Here is a 24,103-nt window from a genome sequence, read left to right as displayed (position 1 = left end):
GACCTCCATTAATGAACTTTAAAATGATTATATGTAAAGTTGTATGTGCATATGAAAAATCTATGTTAAACTGTACATGATTTAAAAATACAGGGAATTATATTTGATGTATTTGGGGGAAAAAGATGACTTAGGCAGTATTTTAATGGAATGAGGCAAAAATTGCATATCAAAAGTAATACCACCTAGAAACTTTTGTGGCACTCAAGAAGGAAGTCAAGCCCCAGATACAGTGTGGTCAGTAACTCTTTGATTAACTAGAAGAGAGATTAGTTAGAAAACTGAAGAACTATTATAACACAGATTTTGTAGATATTTATTAAAATTACTTTAATGTAGCTTTTTTTGCAGTCTGAATGGCCCAGTTCACAGTCCTAAGAACAGAAAAAGTAGTTTTAATATTGATGGCTCAATTACAAGTTTTATGGTATTATGCTATTATGAGTCCTAGTGTACTTAATAAATAGAAAGGAAAACACTATTTAGATTGCTTAATCAATCCAAAGCTTTATTTCTTCCTCTTTATAGAATTTTCTTAACACAATACTGAATAAATATGACCTCTCTCTAATTAAACTAACCTATTTACAATCATAGAACAATTTATCATGCCTCACACTTTTATTCATAACTATTTTTCAATTAATGTTTAAAATATGACTTGTGAACTTCAGGATGTAAAAACCACTCTCATTTTGATGTCACATTAGAACGTCATTAACATATTTCAATGTAGTTATTATTGTGCAATTTTGAATTTAAAGTCTATTTGCAAGATATTTTAATGTGGCACGTGCTCACCTTTTAAAATGTGATTTCTCTTTTAGTGAAGACATGTGGCTCTAATCTTCAAGGACCAAGTGGAACCTTTACGTCTCCCAACTTTCCATTCCAATATGACAGCAATGCACAATGTGTCTGGGTCATCACAGCAGTGAATACAAATAAGGTAAGTGAAAACCATCTCTGGTGCAAAAGTATAATCATAAAGACAAAAGCAAGGAAATCATGAGAGAAAGGGCAATAAAGAAAATTCATAGCTGAAGTATGATTTCTGAAATATTTCCTACCTATACATTATATAAAACCTACAGTTATATGAGAAATAAGAAAAACAATTAAATACTGTAATTCTATCTCAACTAACATATAAATAAGAACACATTAGAATTATAAACAAATGTTTTCTGAAATGTGCTTTTGCAGTTTGTAAATATATTTATTTTTCAAAGATACCATAAATAATGACTTATCACTTCATATCTTTCTACTTGTCTTATCATTCAGGTATATCCTGTTTTTATGCATAGCTGATTTTCCTTTCAATGTTTCTCTATTGCCACAGATCACTCAGCTAGTCTTTATTATAAAGTTTATTAATGTGCTCTACATAATAGAAGATTCATTATTTGGGGATTTCTAAAGGTTGTATTGTCTACATGACTAAAATTAGTAATCTATCTAAATACATATATACCACAGAACTCAAACAAAATTATAATGCTTAATGAACAAAAAAGCAGTGAATGATTAGCAAGATTTCTTTTCCTTTTCTCTCCATCCTGCTTCTCCTCCTAAGGGTATGTAGCAAGGACCTACATAGGAAGAATCAAAATTTGTCTCAGATTTTGTAATATCTTTTCTGGGTTAGATTAAGAAAAGGTTGGTGATAGACCCATAAAATTGGGTCAGATTTGTAGTTCAAATATTGATTTAGAACTTGCCAACTAACAACTCTGTTCAAGCTATTTAACTTCTCTGAAATTGTTTCTTTCTCTGAAATGTGGATAATAAGAACATATTTTTCAGTGTTATGAGAAGTAAATGAGATAATGCATACAGGGTACTTAGTAGAGTTAGTAGGTACTTAAAAAAATGTTAACTAGTTATTAGATACAGAATATTCTATTTTCCAGAAAGTTTTGGGTTTTATGTTCATAAAATATAATCACAAGAGTAGCAAAGTTGTTTTAAAAATTAACTCAGTGGTAAATTAGACTTGCCTCATGGAAGAGCCCTGATTTATGAGTCATAAGAACTAGGTCAGAAGCCTAGCCTTCCCTCAACTATGTGTATAAACCTGGGAAAAAAATCGCTAAATCTAATCCTTCATATGCACAAAGGAAGTCATTTTACTCATCCAACCCATGTCATCAATTCAGTTCAGATCAACAAATTTTATTTATTGAATACCTTCTCTGAGAAAATTATGGGTTTCTGAGGGAAAAAAAATCAAGAACTACTTGAAAAATAAAATCACAATTACTGAACATTTAGCAACATGCCAGGTGTCATTCACAGTACTTTTAATGACTTATTTAATTTAAAAAATTCCCTTAATAGGAAAATATACTTTCATGTCTGCATTTAATAAAGAGGCTAGATAATTTGTCTAAGATCACATAGATAGCAAAAGTCAATGTTATGTATCATATAACATGTGGGTTACTTTCTATGACATATCTCACCCTAAGATGTAAGTATCTTATACTAAGATAACATGAATCAAATTCATTATAAAGTATGAAACAGATGTTCTGTATTAATCTTGTATTGAGATAAAACTTTTTTTGTGTGATAGTAATTACCTATAATTTACAGAACAAAGTGGTGATTATCTCCTGTTCAATAAGATGTCTAATTTGCTAAGTTTAATTAGTTTTCATTATTGACTTACTTAAATTTTCACAGAGGTCATGACAGTTCTCCTTGTTTTTCTTAACCAATCTATGAAACTTTTATCTATTCTTTTCTCACTTAAAATATCTATTTTCTAAGGAAGATATATTAATGATTATTTACTCTTTTTATTGAAAGCTGATTGAGTACATTCATTTTTGATCTGTTAGTTTACATTCATTGTAAGGTATCCTATGAAAATTCAAGCATTTTCAAGCATAACCCACAATTATATTTAACAGTTTACTCACTCACTTACACACACACACACAGTGTGAAAAAATAATTTCCCCTGACTATATGAAAGCACTTCTCTATTTTTTAACATATTGTAATCTATTTTTAAATATTGTTCACATCTCACTAAGTTAATTTTATGATGCACTAACAGGTCATAACTGTGTATTTTGACAAATACAATTGGAAAGTTTGCTTCCATAGATTGCCATGTCTGAACTCTTGGTAAGATGATTACTGGCATAAAGCACAAACACAGATCTCTCTTCATTGGTTTAAACCCAAATTAACCAACATATTAATGCCTCAATATCTATGATTTTCTTCAAAAATAATTGCTCATATTTTTCTTTATATTTGATAACTTAAAAGCAACCATTGGGGAAGATTCAAGATAGTGGAAAGCACATTTTCCCTCAGATAGCTAAGTATGGGATAATTTCCTCTGAAGAGAGCCTGAAAACAGGATGAAAACAATCTCCACAACAAAGGGTGAAAGGATAACAACAAAGGGCAGGTAGGAGAAATAGAGATGTAGTCATACTAAGTACAGTCCAGTTCATTTATTCAGTCGTGCCTGACTCTTTGTGTATCATGGACTGCAGCATGCCAGGCTTCCCTGTCCATCACCAACACCTGAAGCTTGCTCAGACTCATTTCCATTGAGTCAATAATGCCATCCAATCATCTCATCCTCTGTCATCCCCTTCTTTTCCTGCCTTCAATCATTCCCAGCAACAGGGTTTTTCCAGTGAATCAGTGCTTCACATCAGGTGGCCAAAGTATTGAAGCTTCAGCTTCAGCATCAGTCCTTCCAATTAATAGTCAGGACTGATTTCCTGTAGGATCAACTGGTTGGATCTCCTTGTAGTCCAGGAGACTCTCAAGAATCTTCTCCAACACCACAGTTCAAAAGCATCAATTCTTTGGCACTCAGCTTTCTTTATAGTCCAACTCTCACATCCATACATGACCACTGGAAAAAACCATAGCTTTGACTAGATTGACTTTTGTTGACAAAGTAATGTCTCTGCTTTTTAATATGCTGTCTAGGTTGGTCATAACTTTCCTTCCAAGGAGTAAGCGTCTTTTAATGTCATGGCCGCATTCACCATCTACAGTGATTTTGCAACCCCCCAAAATAAAGTCTGCCACTGTTTCCACTGTTTCCCGATCTATTTGCCATGAATTGATTGGACCAGATGCCATGATCTTAGTGTTCTGAATGTTGAGTTTTAAGCCAACTTTTTCACTCTTCTCTTTCACTGTCATCAAGAGGCTCTTTCGTTCTTCTTCACTTTCTGCCATAAGGGTGGTGTCATCTGCATATCTGAGGTTATTGATATTTCTCTCGGCAGTCTTGATTCCTGCATGTAGTTCCTCCAGCCCAGCATTTCTCCTGATATTCTCTGCATATAAGTGAAATGAGCAGAGTGGCAATATACAGCCTTGAACGTACTCCTTTTCCTATTTGGAACCAGTCTCTTGTTCCATGTCCAATTCTGACTGTTGCTTCCTGACTTGCATACACATTTCTCAAGAGGCATATCAGGTGTCCTGGTATTCCCATCTTTTTCAGAATTTTCCACAGTTTATTTTGATCCACACAGTCAAAGGCTTTGGTATAGTCAATAAAGAAGAAATAGAGTTTTTCTGGATTTTTTTTGCCTTTTTGATGATCCAGTGAACATTGGCAATTTGATCTCTGGTTCCTCTGCCTTTTCTAAAACCAGTTTGAACATCTGGAAGTTCACGGTTCACATATTGTTGAAGCCTGACTTGGAGAATTTTGAGCATTACTGTACTAGCACATGAGATGAGTGCAATTGTGTGGTATTGTGAGAATTCTTTGGCATTGCTTTTCTTTGGGACTGGAATGAAAACTGACCTTTTCCAGTCCTGTGGTCACTGCTGAGTTTTCCAAATTGGCTGGACTATTGAGTGCAACACTTTTACAGCATCATATTTTAGGATTTGAACTAGCTCAGCTAGAATTCCATCACCTCCACTAGCTTTGTTTATAGTGATGCTTCCTGAGGTCCTTTTGACTTTTCATTTCAGGTTGTCTGGCTCTAGGTGAGTGATCACACCATCATGATTATCTGGGTCATGAAGATCTTCTTTGTATAGTTCTTCTATGTGTTCTTGCCACTTCTTCTTAATATCTTCTGCTTCTGTTAGGTCCACACCATTTCTGAAGGGCTGGGCTTGTTCTGTTGGGCAGGGCAATTCTCAGAAGTTGGGCTTCCCTGGTGGCTCAGAGGGTAAAGCATCTGCCTACAATGCAGGAGACCTGGGTTCAGTCCCTGGGTTAGGAAGATCCTCTGGAGAAGGAAATGGCAACCCACTCCAGTACTCTTGCCTGGAAAATCCCATGGTCTGTGAAGCCTGATAGTCTACAGTACATGGGATCACAAAGAGTGGGACACCACTAAGCGACTTCACTTCACTTCATTCTCAGTAAATCTTTAATTTAATTTTATGTTGATGGGAGGGGCTGTGTTCCCTCCCTGTTGTTTTACCTGAGAGCAAACTATGGTGGAGGTAATGAAGATAGTGTGACCTCTTTCGTAAGGCCCCATGAACCAAGAAACTGACCTAGACTTCCCTGTGTGTCCAGGATTCTCTGGCATAGGCAAGAGTCAGGGTCACAGAGTGCAGCAGTGTACCATACCAAGGGGGGAAAGAAAAAAAGGCCAAACAACAAAGCATATCCTAGCCATAGCAATTCACAGTCTTGTAGGCCACAAGGTATGGATAATTACCCTGAGAAGCAAGAGATTTCAACTTCACCTCATGCACCCTGACCCAAAGATCCTTCATAAGAAAGATAAGTCCCCAAAACATCACAAAACCATCTGGGATGTGATTCTGTCCACCAGTGTCCAGCAGCTATTTTGACCAGGGCCTTCAGCCATTAAAGGCCAGCTTTGCCCACCAGCACACTTCGGGAGCAGCTGCAGCCCCTCTTCAGCAGGATTGTGCATGCAGTCCACATAGGAGACAGCTTTCTGGAAAATAGTATATTCTGTATCTAATAATAATGGGTTAACATTCTTAAGTACTTATTAACTCTACTAAGTACTCTATATGCATTTACCTCAGTTACTTCCCATAGCACTGAAGTATATGCTCTTGTATCCACATTTCATAAAGAAATGGAATTTCAGAGGACAAGAAACTTATATGATACTTATTTCAGAAAAAAAAAAGATTTTAAAACAAAGACTATAATAAAAGACAATAGAGTCATTTTACCAATAAGATACAGCATTTATAAATGTATATGTACCTAACATAACACTGAAATGTATAAAGCAAATATCAGCATACTTAAAATGGGAAATTGAAAGCAATACAATAATAATAAGGGAGTTTTAACAACCCAGTTACATCATTATGCAGGTCATCCTGGCAGACAATCAATAAAGAAACTGCGTGTGTGTCTTAGTTGTTCAGTTGTGTCTAACTCGTTGTGACCCTGTGGACTCTAGCCTACAAGGCTGCTCTGTCCATGGAGTTCCCCAGGCAAGAATACTGGAGTGGGCTGCCATTCCCTTCTCCAAGGGATCTTCCCAACCAAGGGATTGAACTTGGGTCTCATTCCTTATAGGCAAATTCTTTACTGTCTGGGTAGACCTAAACAATACCCTACATCAAATGAATTTGATAGATATTTTGAACAGTCTATCCAAAATCAGCAAAACAGAAATTCTTTCAAGTGCACATGGAACATTCTCCAAGATAGTTCACATGTTAGGTCACAAAACAAATCTCAGGACATTTAAGAAGATTGCAGTCATACCTGATCTCAATGGTAAAAACATATAAATCAATCATGAGAAAAAAATGGTGAAAAAGAGGACAAAAATATGAAGATTAAGCAATATACTACCAAATAACCAATGGGTAATTAAAAAAAATAGAGATGAATGAGAACATGAATACAGCATAAGAAAAATCTATAGAATATAGAAAGTGGTTCTGAGAAAGAACCTACATAAACAAACCTATGCACCAACAGACACAACAATCTAAAGAAATAGGTAAATTCATAGAAACACACATTCTTCTATGAATGAATCATGAAGAAAATAAAAATCTGAATAGACCAACTACTAATAAGGAGATTGAAATAGTAGTGTGAAATCTCCCAAAAAACAAAAGCCCGGGACCAGGTGGCTTCTTTACAGAATTCTACCTATACAAAACTTTCAAAAATGATTTAATAATCAAGTTTTGTTAAACTTTCACACACACACACACACACACACAAATAAATAAAGAGGAAGGAAGCCTTGCAAACATATCTAAATGCATTTAACAAATCTAGCATTACCCTGATATGAAAACCAGGGCAGGGACCACCCACCACACACATACACAAACACAAATTATGGGCCCATATCACTGATAAACATAGATTCAAAAATCCTCAGCAAAATATTAGCAAACCAAATCAACAATACTTTGAATGGGTCATACACTACAATCAAGTTTTATTTTTCAAAAGATGTGAGGATGGTTCAACATCTTTGAGTCATTTAAGATGATACATCACATTAACAGATTGGAGGATTAAAATCATATGATTATCTCAATAGATGCAGAAGAAACTCTAGACAATTTGACATCCACTTATTATAGAAACTCTCAACAAAGTGAATATAGAGGGAACTTACCTCAACATAATTAAGGCATAAATGAAAAATCCAAAGCTAATCACATTCAACAGTGAAAAACTGAAAGCTTTTCCTATAAATCAGGAAAAGGCAAAGATGCCCAACCTTACCACTTTTATTCAACACAGTACTGTAAATCCTAGCCACAGCAACTAGGCAAGAGTAAAAGAATAATAAGTCATCTAATTGGAAAGGAAGAAGTAAAACTGTCACTATTTGCAGATGACTTGATGTTGCCAATAGAAAACCCTAAAGATTCCACTAAAAAAAAAAAAAAAAAAAAGGAACTAATAATTGGCAAATCAAAGGATACAAAAATCAATCAATAAAAGTATGCTGTGTATTTATACACTAATAACATGCTATCAGAAAGAGAAATTAAGAAAATAATTGCATTTATAATGACATCAAATAAAATACAAAGATGTAAATTTAACCAAAGAGGTAAAAAACATTTATGGGGGGCGAGGGGGATGCTCAGTTGTTAAGTCATGTCCAACTCTTTGTGACACCATGAACTGTAGCCCACCAAGTTCATCTATTTATGAGATTTTCCAAACAAGAATACTGTAGTAGGTTCCCATTTCCTTCTCCAGGGGATCTTTTCAATTCAGGGATCAAACCTGTGTCCCCTGCATCTCCTGCATAGGCAGGTATATTCTTTACCACTGAGCCACCTGGGAAGTCCAGAAAGACTTATCTACTGAAAATTAAAAGACAGTGATGAAATAAATTGAAAAAGATAGAGTGGAAAAATATTTCATGCCCATGGATTGAAAGAATTAATATTGTTAAAATGTCCATACTACCCAAATAAATCTACTGATTCAATGCAGTGCTTATAAATATCAATGACATATTTCACAGAGCTATAACACATGCATTTACCCATGAGCATTATGGGGACTAGGGGTGCTGACTGCTGCACAATTGAAAATGCACATATAACTTTACAGTCAGACTTTTCTGTACCATGGTTTCTTATCTGCAGATGAATCAACTCTAGTACTATGTTGTTGTTGTTCAATTGGCCGTTAGTGTCCAACTCTTTGTGACCCCATGGACTGCAGCATGGCCAGCTTCCCTGTCTTTCACTATCTTCTGGTGTTTGCTCAAACTCATGTCCATTGAGTTGATGATGCTATCCAACCATTTCATCCTGTGTAGCCCCTTCCCCTCCTGCCCTTTGATCTTTCCCAGCATCAGAGTCTTCCAGTGGGTTGGCTCTTCATATCAGGTGGCCAAAGTATTGGAGCTTCAGCTTCAGCATCAGTCCTTCCAGTGAATATTCAGAGTTGATTTATTTTAGGATTGATCTCTTTGCTGTCCAAGGGACTCTCAAGAGTCTTGTCTAGCATCACATTGCAAAAGCATCAGTTCTTCAGTTCTCAGCCTTCTTTATGGTCCAACTCTCACATCCATACATGACTACTGGAAAAATCATAGCTTTGACTAGATTGACCTTTGTCGGCAAAGTGATATCTCTGCTTTTTAATACACTATCTAGATTTACTATAGCTTTTCTTCCAAAGAGCAAACATCTTTTAATTTCATGGCTGCAGTCACTGCCTACCGTTATTTTGGAGTTCAGGAAAATAAAGCTGTCACTGTTTCTATTGTTTCTGTATCTGTTTGTCATGAAGTAATGGGACCAGGTACCTTGATCTTAGTTTTTTTAATGTTGAGTTTTAAGGCAGCTTTTCCACTCTGTTCTTTCAAGTTCATCAAGAGGCTGTTTGGTTCCTCTTCATTTTCTGCTATAAGGGTTGTGTCCTCTGCATATCTGACCACATGCCACACTTTTTGGCGTAAGTACTCTTGGAGGAGGTCACTATTAGTCCCACCATAGAGTGGCCAGGTGAGCAACCCACAAACTGGAGAACAGCTATTTCAAAGAAGTTCTCGCACTGTTGCAAAATTCTAGGTCCCACAACGGAATTCCCAACTTGTGGATCCAGCAAAAGCACAGTGAATCCCCTGGGAATCTGAGTTTGAAGGTCAGCGTGACTTGATTTACAGAACTTCTACAGGTCTAGGGAAAGAGAGACTGTTGGTGGGAGGTGGGGGCATAAATGAAACCTTGTGCACACAAGAACCCAGGAGAAAGAAGCAGTGACCCCAAAGAGACTAAACAAGACTTGCCTGTGAGTGTTTGAAAGTCTTGGATGGAGATGTGGCCTGCTGTGGGTCAGGGGCACTGGCAGCAGCAGTCCTGGAAGGTACAGCATGCTGGCATAAGTCCTCTTGGAGAACATTTCCATTATTTCTACCATGGAGCCTATAGCCTACCATCAAGACTATAGACTCTAAGACTGGGCCACCTCAGGCCAAGCTACAGGGAAGGAGCACAGCCCTACTCATCAGCAGAAAATTGGATTAAAGATTTACTGAGCATGGCCTTGCCACTAGAGCAAGACCCAGTTTTATCCATAGATAGTCCCTCCCATCAGGAAGCTTGTACAAGCCTCTTATCCTCATCCATCAGGGAGAAGACAGAATGTAGTATACTGTAGTGCATATTTATTGAAAAAATCTCCATTTACAAAAGAAACTATATGGTTCAAACACCTGAAGGATCAGCTTTAATTCTAAACTTTGTATAGAACCACAGAAGACCCCAAAATAACCAAAACAATCTTGAGAAAGAATTATGGAGGTATCAAATTCCCTGATTTCAAACTATAATGCGAACATATGATAATCAAAACAGTGTGACACTGGAACAAAAAACAGACACAGAGGTCAATGGAATGGATTTGAGAGCTCAGAAATAAATCACACTTATACTGACAGCTAATCTAGGATCTAGGAGACGAAAATGGCAACCTACTTCAGTACTCTTGCCTGGAAAATTCCATGGATGGAAGAGCCTAGTGGGCTACAGTCCATAGGGTCACAAAGAGTTGAACACGACTGAGCGGCTTCACTCACTCACTCAATCTTAGACAAAAGATCAAAGGATAAAGGGCAGTCCTTTCAATAAATAGTGTTGGGAAATTTGGACAGACACAGACAGGGAGTGAAAATAGACCACTAACTTACACAATGTACACACACGCACACACAAACTCAAAATAGATTAAAGACTTGAATGTATAAGCTGAACTCTTAAAATTCCTAGAATAAAATGTATGCGGTAATCTCATTGATGGTGGTCTTCATGATGTTTTTGTGGTGTGAAAGTCACTCAGTTGTTTCTGATTCTTTTGAGACCCTGTGGACTGTAGCCTGCCAGGCTCCTCTGTCCCTGGAATTCTCCAGGCAAGAATAGTGAAGTGGGTAGCTGTTCCTTTCTCCAAGAGATCCACCCAACCCAGGGATCAGACCCAGGTCTTCCACATAATGCAAAGGAAACAAAAGCAAAAATGAAAAACTGTGACACCATAAAACTAACAGCTTCTACACAGCTGAATGAAAACATTATCAGAATGAAAAGACAACTTGCTGAATGTTAGAAGATATTTGCAAATGAGGAGTTAATATCCAAAATATACAAAGAACTAATACAACTCAATAATAAAAAATAACATTAGAAAAATGAACAGAGGATCTGAATGTGTATTTTTCCAAAGGATATATATAAATGGTCAATAGGAACATGAAAAGATATTTAACATTACTATTAGGGAAATGCAAGTAAAAAAAGCACAATGATATATTAGTATTATTGCATGCTTGTTAGAATGGTTATCAAAAAGACAAGGCATAATAAATGTCGAAGAAAATGTGGAAACAAGGGAACCCTCATACACTATTGATAGGACTGTAAAATTATGTAGATACTATGGAAAACAGTATAGAGGTTCCTGAAAAAAAAGAGAACTACCATATGACCCAGATATTTCACTTTTGGATATTTTTTCAAAAGAACATAAAACGCTAGTTTGAAAACATATGTGCACCCTTTTGTTCATTATAGCATTATTTATGAAAACCAAGATATGAAGTCAACCTAAGTGACCTTCAGTTTCTTCATCCATAAAACAGAATAATCTTCCCTGCCCTACCATATCAAAGGAATGTTGGAGCTTCTCACAAGTTAATATTAATAAGCCCAAACACCACTTTGTATGTTGGGAATTATCTTGTAAATTTAAGTCATATATTAGCATAAGGATATTTAAACATAAGAAAAGTACTGAGCTCATAGTGTGTTCCTGTTAACATTTGTTGTGTAAATAAAATACTAATTAGGGTAACAATGCATATAAAATATGTGAAAATTTGTTAGGCATTTCAATCCAGCATAGTCTAAAATTAGTATACTACAATGAAAAGCAAATATTTTGTTGATATTTATATTGCTTTATAAATAAATGTTATCTATGAAAGTATTGGTTGCTCAGTCATGTCTGACTCTTTATGACCCCTGTGGACTTTTAGCCTGCCAAGTTTCTCTTGAAATTCTCCAGGCACGAATACTGGAATGGGTAGCCATTTACTTCACCAAGAGATCTTTCTGTCCCAGAGATAGAACCTGGGTCTCCTGCATTGCAGGTGGATTCTTCACCATCTGAGCCACCAGGGAAGCACAAATAGTATTCATACTTGCAATATATTAAATAAGATTTATTCCTGTATATTATTTTTTCTGTAGCTATTATAAGGTATGATTTTTCATATAGTTCAGATAAATTTTCACTATAGCATTTCATACTATCTTTACATGGACTTTTGTTTCTTTTAAGTGACATCACAGATGAGAGTTTCTTCTCTTACTTTTTCATAGACATCTGTCCCAAACTTAAATGCAGGTAAAGGACAACTTTTTCTAGGAGGGGATGATATCACTTTCCATGCAAATCATTCCTTCTTTTCCTTTATTTTTCAAATAAGAACTGAAGGATCATTTTATTATATGATAAAGTAATTCAAATTATGAAATATTTCATTCATATATTCACTATGACATTTAAGCCCATGATTTTTGTTTAGATCTGTAAAACACACACTCAGTGTTCTTCCCCAGGAACTCTTCAGGCATCAGAAAACACCCTTGATTTCTACCCATAACAATGTTTTTCCATATTGTCACTGTTCCATCATGACAGCTAGCCTTTTGCCACTTCATTTAGCCTGCCCACTTGCAAGCACTAGTTCTTTGTGCCAAATAGTTGTAGTTTGCAGACCTGTGCCAAGCGTCAGTGCCAGGTCTGAGACCTGGCACAAGGCATGGAAAGTGTTACTTTCCTGAAGGCTGCAGCTGTCTGTTCTGCAAAGTACAGACCCAAGACAAGGATTTATATGCAAGTAATATTAAGACTGTGTGCCCACCTTATCTTTGACAAAGGAGGCAAGAATATACAATGGAGAAAAGACAATCTCTTTAACAGGTGATGCTCGGAAAACCGGTCAACCACTTGTAAAAGAATGAAACTAGAACACTTTATAACACCATACACAAAAATAAACTCAAAATATATTAAAGATCTGAATGTAAGACCAGAAACTATAAAACTCCTAGAGGAAAATACAGGCAAATCACTCTCTGACATAAATCATAGCAGGATTCTCTATGACCCACCTCCCAGAATAATGGAAATAAAAGTAAAAATAAACAAATGGGACCTAATTAAAATTAAAAGCTTTTGCACAATGAAGGAAACTATAAGCGAGGTGAAAAGACAGCCTTCAGATGGGAGAAAATAATAGAAAATGAAGAAACTGACAAAGATTAATCTAAAAAAATATACAAGCAACTCCTGCAGTTTAATTCCAGAAAAATAAGTGACCCATCAAAAAATGGGCCAAAGAACCAAACAGACATTTCTCCAAAGAAGACATACAAATGGCTAACAAACACATGAAAAGATGCTCAACATCACTCATTATCAGAGAAATGCAAATCAAAACCACAATGAGGTGCCATCTCACGCTGGTCACAATGGCTGCTATCCAGAAGTCTATAAATGATAAATGCTAGAGAAGGTGCAGAGAAAAAGGAACCCTCTTACACTGTTGGTGGGAATGCAAACTAGTACAACCACTATGGAGAACAATGTGGAGATTCCTTGAAAAACTGGAAATAGAACTGCCATACGACCCAGCAATCCCATTGCTGGGCATATACACTGAGGAAACCGGAATTGAAAGAGACACGTGTACCCCAATGTTCATCGTAGCACTGTTTACAATAGCCAGGACATGGAAGCAACCTAGATGTCCATTGCAAAACAAATGGAAAAGAAATCTGTGGTACATATACACAATGGAATATTACTCAGCTATTAAAAGAATGCATTTGAATCAGTTCTAATGAGGTAGATGAAACTGGACTTTATTATACGGAGCAAAATAACTCAGAAAGAAAAACACCAATACAGTATACTAACTCATAAATGTGGAATTTAGGAAGATGGTAATGATAACCCTATATGCGAGACAGCAAAAGAGACACAGATGTAAAAAACAGACTGTTGGACTCTGTGGGAGAGGGCGAGGGTGGAATGATTTGAGAGAATAGCATTGAAACATATATATTATCATATGTGAAATAGATCGCCAGTCCAGGTTCAATGCATGAGGCAGGGTGCTCAGGGCTGGTGCACTGGGATGACCATGAGGGATGGGATGGGGAGGAGGTGGGAGGGAAAGTCAGGATGGGGAACACACGTACAACCATGGCTGATTCATGTGACTGTATGGCAAAAAACCACCACAATATTGTAAAGTAATTAGCTTCCATTTAAAATTAAAAAAAAAAAAAGACTGTGTGTCTAGGAAACTATTAAGGGGATGGAAGAAGCAGGACTGGAAAGAAGTTAAGCAACAATGCAATTTCAGGCAAAATTCAAGTCACACATGATCCCACTCAGTGTAAACGGTACGTAAGAGTTTGTCCCAACTCAAAACAAGGGTCCTGGGCTGTCTTACTTCCATATCCCACAATCATAGGCTACAAATTACCCAGGTCCTTCAGGACTCATGTGGGCAAAGCTGTTTTTGTCAACCAAAGGCATTTTTCAGAAAACTTATAGCTATATGCATTTAAAGGCAAATGAGTAGAGAAAATAGCATACAGATAACAAAAGACAAGAAGCATGCAAAGGAATCTGGACAGAGACCTTAGAGTGTTCACTACAGTTGAGTAGAAACTAATGAGAGCAAACCTGAGGTTGTAGTTCAGGGATAAATTGAAATCAAAGCCAGTCTTACCAAGTCATGAATGAGAAAGAACGTAAGAGTAAAGCAAAGATCTTAGTATAAACATTAGTATGGCAGTCAGGGAGACACAACTCTAGAAGATACCCCAAGCTAGAATAAATGGCTTGCAATCATCATTTATAGGACATCCCATCCTTGAATTTTCTTCCTCTTGACTGAATCATACTTGTACACTTCTTGACTGTTCTCAACCCCTACCATGGGGACCTGACTTCTTATCTAAATGGTTTATTTGAAATATTTTTAAATGAACTACTCTGTGCAAATACAATGAATAGCCATATAAAAATAAACAAATATCAATAAAATCAAAACAAAGTAAATATTTCAAAGTGTTAAAAAATAGTGTTTCTGGATAGACGACTGCAGTTATTTGTTCCCTTTACAATTATGCTAACAAAAATTCTGTGTTAAATTTCAATAATACATGTTATATTTTATAATAACATATTTTAAACAATAATACAGTAGTAAAAGGACAAAGAAAGATATAGGTACAGAGTAATTGACATTATTGACTACTGCCTACTTCTTGAAACTTTCTATTTCCCTAGAAACTTTCTCTTTTCCCTAGATTTCCAAATACTCTCTGATTTCCTGAATTTTCTCCTGCTTTTGCAGATTTTTCTGGGTATTAAATTTCCTCTTCCATCTTCTTAAAATTTAGTGTTCCTCAGTGTTCTGAACATTTTTCATTCTGTAGTCTTCACCTTTCACTGCTGCTGCTGCTAAGTCTCTTCAGTCGTGTCCAACTCTGTGCGACCCTATAGATGGCAGCCCACCAGGCTCCCCCGTCCCTGGGATTCTCCAGGCAAGAACACTGGAGTGTGTTGCCATTTCCTTCTCCAATGCATGAAAGTGAAAAGTGAAAGTGAAGTTGTTCATTCATGTCCAGCTCTTCGCGACCACATGGACTGCAGCCTACCAGGCTCCTCTGTCCATGGGATTTTCCAGGCAAGAGTGCTTGAGTGGGTTTCCATTGCCTTCTCCTACATACATTTAAATATAGGTTCCAGTGAATTCACTACAGGTAATTAATGAACTTCAATGTTGCTTAAATCTGTTACCCACATTTCCTTTATTTTTCCTTTGAGTTTTCAGCCAGCTTCCCAACTAGTGAATCTTCATTTCATTTTGTTGCCTACTCTGTTTCTCTGGTGGCTCAGACAGAAAATAATCTGCCTGCAATGTGAGAGACCTGGGTTCGATCCCTGGGTTGGGAAGATACCCTGGAGGAGGGCATAAAAACCCACTCCAGTATTCTTGCCTGGACAGTCCCCCACAGCACCACAGATGTCAGGGGAGTGTAATCTCCTTGGTTCTAACTCGTTACAACAAAAATTTGAAGCGATGGGTATTTAAGCCCTCGGTGCATCACAGCTCTTGGACAGTGTTACAGCTCCATGTTTACTGTTTTGTTTAGAAAATAAAGGAAAATGCATCCTCAAGGCGTGAGGGCATGCTAACCCAAAAGACACGTAGAGAAAAGAGAGACAGACAGACAGAGACAGAGAGATAGCTCGCCGGCGGGAGAGAGAAAGATACAGAGAGAGGCCCCCGGCCCATTGGCTCCTCTTTTTATATGTTTTTTCCTCCCCCTGGACCTGCCGTATGTAAATTGGGCTAGCCAGGAGTGCTGTTTTTTCTACCTGAGGTCCTCACTCTGGTCCTCAGACCTTCCTTTGTTCTATTTTCACAGACTTTTCTCTTCCTTGTCTTTTAGCCACTGCCATTCTGGACTCCTTTTTCCTATTCTAACTATCTAACAGACAGAAGGGGAACCTGGTGGGCTACAGTCCGTGGGGTTGCAAAGAGTTGGACATGACTGAGCAACTAAGCACAGCACTCTAAATCTATTGACAAATTCAGTGTGGTATTCTATTCTAAAACAAAATGATAAGCTCCTTTATTGGTCAGGTATTTAAATACATCTATATGTCTTCATGGACAAATCCACTGACATTCTTAATTAACTACTCTTACTTTTCTAGGCCCATGCCCCAACATACTTTTTTATGCCACTGCATTACCAGAGCTGTCTACATGCTGCTCCCCCTTTGAAGAATACATATTTCTACTCTGTTTGCATCTCACTAAATTTTGTGACCCTGTTTTTTCCTGTCCATTCTTCAAGATCCAGTTCATGTTTCAGTTTTTCATGAGAGCATTTCCTCTTCTCCTTCCTAGCTTGGCTTAGGATCCTACCCTGCACACTAGTTCACTATTGATATTGTAATTATCTGTATACTATTGATATTGTAATTATCTGTCTACTTATACATTTTCTTTAGTTTGGCCCTAAGGGGCAAAAAGGAAAAAAAAAAGTTTGAATTTTGCATTCTTATCATCTAGTATAGTAGTTTTCATGTGAAAGTTTTCAAGTGAATATTTATTGAAGGAACTGATTAGATATTCTCAACTGAAAAATCTCACTGGGTTATTTACATGTATATTAGCTTTTCCTGGGCTTCCCGGGTGGTCCTAGTGGTAAAAAAATCTGCCTGCCAGTGCAGGAGGTGTAGAGACCTGAGTTCTATCTGTGGGTAAAGAAGGTCCCCTGGAAGAGGAAAAGGCAACCCACTCCAAGATTCTTGCTTAGAAAATCCCATGGACAGAGGAGCCTGGTGGACTACAATCCATGGATAGGAATTTCTCTGATTCTTACCCAAAAAAAGAGACAAAATATTCAAAATGCAAACTACATTTATAATATTTAGTTTTTTGTTTATTTTTACTACTTCTCCCACTGCTAACTGTTCAGTGTCCCCTAGATCCTAAGCCTCATTGTAATTGTTTTTAAATGATATGCATAATCAGAATTGTGCTGCGTAACAATTACACATAAATATTAAGTGATGTCTTAGTATATAAATGATAGCAATTAGTATACTTTATGCACTCAAATAAAGTCTTTTGAGGATTGCATAGTAGAGGAAAATGAATCTCTGGACAAAAACTTTTGCTTAGGAGTTCCAGGATACATGTGGCTTCCCCAATGGCTCTGCAGGTTAAGAATCTACCAGCAATGCAGGAGATGTGAGTTCAGTTCCTGATCTGGGAAGATCCACTGGAGAAGAAAAATGGCAAACCACTCTAGTATTATTGCCAGAAAAATCCCATGGAAAGAGGAGCTTAGCAGGCTACTTTCCATAGGGTCACAAAAGAGACAGGCACAACTGAGCACAAAGCACAAATCACCAGGATACATAAAATTACAGGTTAGGATTAGGTTCAGCTGACAGTGAAAGAAAACGCAAAACAAGAGGGACTGAAGCAAGGTAGATATGTGGCCTAAGATATGTAGTTGCTCTCCTCTAGGAATTTCTCAGGGATATCAGCTAACTCACTATTGTCTCATATCCCAAGGAATGACCCTTATCCCCAGTTCTAGAATAATGTCTCAGGTTCCAGCATAATATGTCACATATTCCAGCCTGGAGTTGGGGGGAGGTGATAAAGAAGACAGAAGGTAAAAGACACATTGTAACATAATATTAAATATATATATGGAGAGAGAGAGATGGAAAATATAGTCTTTATTTAGAGTAACTTGGTATCAGCTGGAAATTCCACTATTAGAGAAGAAGTAGTAGTGGGATATTTGAAAAGGTAAGATTTAGTCCAATATTGATGTGTTCTTAGTTGCTCAGTTGTTTCCAACTCTTTGCAACCCCATGGACTGCAGCCCACCAGGCTCTTATGTCCTGGGTGATTCTCCAGGCAAGAATATTGGAGTGAGTTGCCATTTCCTTCTCCAGGGGATCTTCCCAATGCAGAGATCAAACCCAGGTCTCCTGCATTGCAGCAGATTGTTTAACAACTAAGCCACCAGTGAAGGCCAATATTGATAAGTAAGTAAGAAATATTCTTGTTTAAGTACTACCTAGTAAGAGGACAAATGTTAGGAAACAACAGTATCAATAGTATTAATACCTTATTATCAAAATTTTGAATAATCTTGTAACATTAAAATGAACATGAATTGTGCGCATATGTCTATTCTAAGTTATTTTTATTCATAATTTCATTTAATATTTCCTTTAACTCTATGAGGTAGCTGCTATATTATTGTATACATTTTGCATATTCAAAAACAACTTTAGAAAACTAAAATGACTTGTCTCTTGTCTAAATTTGAAAGGTAAGTAGCCACACTAAGAACATAAGAGTTATGAGATTGGATAGTACTATGATGGTAATGATTCTGTTGCTGTTATCAAAAAGATTAGCATAAATTTTGTGACTTAAACCACACATATGCACTATCTTACAGTTCTGTGGGGCAGAAGTCCAGTATAGGTCTTAAGAAATAAAAATTAAGTCATTAGCAGGCTACGTTCCGTTCTGGAGGCTCTAGGGAAGAATGTTTTCTATTTATTTGTGTTGTTGGAAGAACACAATTCATTGTGGTTATAAGACCAGGATCCTCAGATTTTTATTGCTGGCTCTCAATTATGGACTGTTTCCAGTCTCCTTCCTCCATCTTTAAGTACAGCAAAGACAGGTCTAGGCCTTCTAATATCACATCTCCCTGGCATACACTTCTGCTTTCTTCTTCTTCTTTTAAGGACTTGTGTGATTAGAATGGTCCCACCTGGGTAATTTAGGATACATTTTCCACCTCAGAGCCCTTAACTTTAATCACATCTGCAAGCTCTATTTAATATGTAAGGTAACATATTCACAGGTTCACTGGATGAAGGCATGGACATCTTGGGATGTCATTATTTTACCACAGGTGGGAATGAGAAAGAGCAAAGGAGTTAAAGAGCAGAGGACTTTTCAAGTGATGGTATTTTTATATTTGAAGCTCTGTCCAGCAAAGGTGACAATTCTAATTAGTATCCAAGATATAGAAAAGTGATAAAGGCTGACTTTGGTGTCTTGACTTATGTCCTGTAATATCTTTTTTTCTTCCTAGAGGGATTCATTTATCAGTAGACAGTTTTGGATATAATTTAATTATTCTGTAATTCCATACCACTCCCATTTCACCCCTTTCATTCTCTATCCCTAGCACTGAAAGTGCTACTTTCTACTGAGGTGGATCTGAAATATTTATGGAAAGCATTCATGCCCAGAGTAGCTCCTGAACACTGTCTACTAACCACTTGAATTGGTCAGCAAATACCTTTCAGTGGTTTAAGCAATGAGATTCTAAGAACAATAGGTAAATTTGCATTAATACAAACAAAGGGGATAGAAATATTGACATGCATCTTCATTTTGTTAATGTAGAAGAGTGCAGTGAATATCCTGTTAAAGTGATATTGAGACACAGTATTTTATTCATACTGTAAATATTAGTTGTTTCCTACTTCCTAAACTTCTGATCTAACCATCACTATGTTTTTAATAGTGAAAAACACAGGCAGAAAGGCAGAGTGGAACAAAATAGAAAATAGGTAAAGAAGAATCTCTTTTTGTAAAAAAAAAAAAAAAGCAAACTAAATGATGTACTTGTTACATTAATTCAAGGACCAGTCCTGTTAAGCATCATAAATCTCAAGTAAGAGTTATGAAGCGAGAGTTTTTCCATAACATGAGAAAGGAAGAGAAAGGATGAGTCAGAATGCAGAAAATGCCTGGTGCACAATAAATATTTAACAAATATTTGCCATTGAATCATGTTTATAAATATCTAGTGTATAAGCAAATATGTGTATGTGATTTTTAAGTTTATATCTTTTTAGTTCTATAAGTTTTTTAGTTTCTCTATGATAATTTTATAATGTATATTTTTGAAAATGAAGGCTTGAAAAAAAACAAACATAAAATCTCTCTTCTTAGGGTAGAATATCTACTTATTGTATAAAGCATATATTTCTCTTATTCTTCAAATAAAATTTTAAGAATTTGTTTCTTCTTCACATATATTTGTCATTTACATAATTACATCACCAATATTCTAGATAGCAATTGTACTTGTTAGCTGTAGTTTCATTTTAACATCTTGAAAACTGAAGCAATGTACAGTTTTTTACAACATGAGCATTTAATACTCCCCGTAATAATCATTGACTTTCAGTATTTTCCTATTTCTTGAAGATGTGGTATAGCTCATTGCATAATTTAGAATAGAAAGTAAATGTTCTATTTCCTTTTTACATTTTCTATCCGTAATGCTGACATTTCCTCCTATTCTAATATGCAAATATAAAAAGTGCCCATGCAAATAAACATATGGCATAATAGTATAATTAATCACAGGTCACCACCAAAAAATTAACTTATCTGGGCTTATGTTTCTTCAACAGTAAAATAAATATAATAATGCCTTCCTCATAAGGCTTTTGGAAGGATTATATGAAGTAAAGCATTCCATATGGTTAGAATATAGTACATGCTCAAAAACATTAATAATAATGGCATTACTAGGGCTGCAACTAGGACTACCACCATCACGACCACATGCCCAGAATGTGCTGAGGCATACTGCTTCTATCACTCTTTGATCTGTGCTTCCTACTGTGCAGATAACACATGTTCTCACAAATTTCAGAATTTGGAATATCCTTGTGAAGATTCCCTGCTGATATTAGTTGTCAGAAGCCATCAGCAGATGTTTCTAAGAAATCAGAATAGGCTTCTGCCAAGAGAGATTGAAAAAGGAACTGAGAGAGCTCTGAGCTTTTGCCTCATAACCCTGAGCTATTTTACTGCAAAGTAGAAGGTTATCTAATGAAAGTATTGGAGTTAGTAAAAGTCACTATCATCTTTCTGGTGCATTTTATTTTTCTTTTAGCTTCTTAGTCCCTCAGCAACAGCTGCTGCTAGGTAGTGAAGAGAGAGGAGGAATACAATATTATATTTGCCATTCTTAGTATTAAAGCTCTTTGAACTTCTGAAATCTCTAACCAGTGTGGAGAAAGTTACTTGGATGATTTGATTATTCTCATATAACCAGTCACATAGGATGCATATTGTCAAAGTATACACTTCTGTCTAATCCTTTTGTTGAACACTGAATATCTGGCTTGAATTTCAGCCCCTCCTACGTAATAATATAACCACTCACATAATACCAGAAAAAAAAGTATATATATATATATAGAAGGGAGGAGCATCCTAAATCTGAAAATATAGGATGTGATAGCTATACCTTTCTTCTGTGATGATCTCTAGCATCTGAAAGCAACCATGTAAGACTTCATATATATTGGGAGTAGCCAGATGGAAATGAGTGTTATAAATCCTAAACTTTTCGGGGGAAATTCTGCAATTTCATTGACTAGAAATCTGGGGCTACAATAGATTTTAAAAATTAAAACAACAAATTATTTGCCTTTAGGAAGTTTCCAGCTAGTGATTTAAATTGAAAATAAAAGAATTAATGGGGAAATTAGCAGTCACAACTTGAAGGAAACACTCTGGGTGAAATAAAAGGGAGGCTGCTCAGAACAGTCAGTGAGTATCTTTCTAAGCAAATGAGATTTAATCCAATATTGAAGGATGGAAAGCACTAGTGATGTAAAAGACAATAGTAGAAGAAGTGTTTATAAAGGCTTGTGAAGATATCAGTCTTCTGGAAACTAAAATGATGACAGAGTCCTGTGGCATACAGGTAAGGAGTAAAATATAAGAAATGGAGGCTGTGTGTGTGTGTGTGTGTGTGTGTGTGTGTGTGTGTGTAGGGGTGGGGGTCACTCAGTTGTGTCTGACTCTTTGTGACCCTATGGACTGTTGCCCACCAGGCTCCTCTGTCCATGGAATTCTCCAGACAAGAATACTAGAATGGGTTGCCATTTCCTTAGAGCTTAATAAAGCCCGGATCATATAGGGCCCTCTGAGATCCATCCAAAAATGTAACGAGAAGAATGATGCCTAAATAGCAAAATAGCACTTCTTACCAAATTGACTTTGATGAGCCATACTCATTTTTATTTTTTTATGTGTACCATCTAACATATACAAATTTGTAATGAATATCCTTCTAAAACCAATAACAGTTTCTGCCAGTACTTTCTTCAAAATTTGTAACTTCAAGTTGATCATTTATATGTATTATGAAATTTAAATTATATCCTCCAGTAGCTAAGCATGAATAAATAATAGAAAATAACCAATGGTTTTGTACTGTTGTATTATATATTTAATATTTGATACAGTTTTCATTTTATATAGTTTCTTCCCTTCAGTGAAACATTTGTGATACCATATGTAATCTGTCATTGCTACATACCAGCAGTCCCCTAGAGGAGAAAACCAGTGCACAGATGCAAAAGGCATAAAAAAGTAAAACAAAGCTGAAAGCTTTTTATCAACTCATCAATATCTTACTGTGTCTCCAAACACTTCTCTTCCATTATCTCTAAAATATGAGCCTTTTTAAGAATTGAAACTATTAACCTAATGTTGGCAAAAAGTGGATGAATCCAGAGAATTCCCTAGGCTGGCACTTCTCATTTTTGAAAAGTCTAGTCCAGAATTTTGGAATATATCTTCTGTGTTAAGATATATAATATTATAATGTATACTCTTTCTAGAATATAAGAGATTAACTTTTTCCTCTAAAATAAGATTAGTTTCAAATAAATGCTGGATTTATATGTGTCATATTTAAACCTTCTATGTTAGTCTCTCAGTCGTGTCCAATTCTTTGTGACCCTGTGGACTGTAGCCTGCCAGGCTCCTCTGTCCACGGGATTTTTTAGGCAAGAATACTGGAGTGGGTTGCCATTTCCTTCTCCAGGGGATCTTCCTGACCCAGGTCTCCTGCATTGCAGGCAGACTCCTTACCATCTGAGCTACCTTTGTCTATTTCCTTTTTTACAAAAATTATGGTGGTGACTAATTATACACTTATTGAACACTGATTTTACATGTACACATGTGGTACATATTACATACAATACATATCACAAAACAGTCAAATCTGAGAATTATTCTGAAATACATGATTTTTTTTTTTAAGATTTGTCTACAGTATCCTGGTATTTATATGTTTTATTTTAATTTTTACAATTACAGTTTTGGCACAAAGGCTTAGTTGTCCTGTGGCATGTGGAATCTTTCTTGACCAGGGATTGAACCCATGTCCCGTGCATTGGCATGTGGATTCTTAACCAATGGACCAGCAGGGATATCCTGAAATACATGGTGTTTTAATAAATGTGCCACATATTCTGCTTCATCTGAATTAGACAATGCCCTATAAAATTGGATAAAATAATCCTGTGAAGCATAGATTTTTTTAGTGAGCTTTTCATAAGTGCTATATTTGTGAAAAGATAAAAAGGGGGAAATCACTTCAATCATTTTTATTTGGGGTAAAAAATCTAGATTGACTTCACTCCTCACCCCTATTTTTACAGCTCATGTTTATACCCTCAATTTCTCTA

At 36.3% G+C, this 24,103-nt stretch overlaps 1 protein-coding gene across 3 annotated transcripts in view; it reads left to right on the top strand.

The window, feature by feature from the left end:
• Nucleotides 1-24,103, top strand: part of LOC120860724 (CUB and sushi domain-containing protein 3) — a 1,429,922-nt gene that overhangs the window by 722,369 nt on the left and 683,450 nt on the right. For all 3 annotated transcript variants that reach the window (XM_040236474.1, XM_040236473.1, XM_040236472.1), the window contains one exon: nt 828-949. In XM_040236474.1, coding sequence (XP_040092408.1) covers nt 828-949 — 122 coding nt within the window. The remainder of the gene's footprint in view (nt 1-827; nt 950-24,103) is intronic.

This window comes from Oryx dammah, unplaced genomic scaffold (genome assembly GCF_014754425.2).
Source record: "Oryx dammah isolate SB20612 unplaced genomic scaffold, SCBI_Odam_1.1 HiC_scaffold_11164, whole genome shotgun sequence".
Classification (NCBI taxonomy): Eukaryota; Metazoa; Chordata; class Mammalia; order Artiodactyla; family Bovidae; genus Oryx; species Oryx dammah.
Note: the sequence above shows the minus strand (reverse complement) of the source record. Positions and strands in the feature narration are given on the sequence as shown.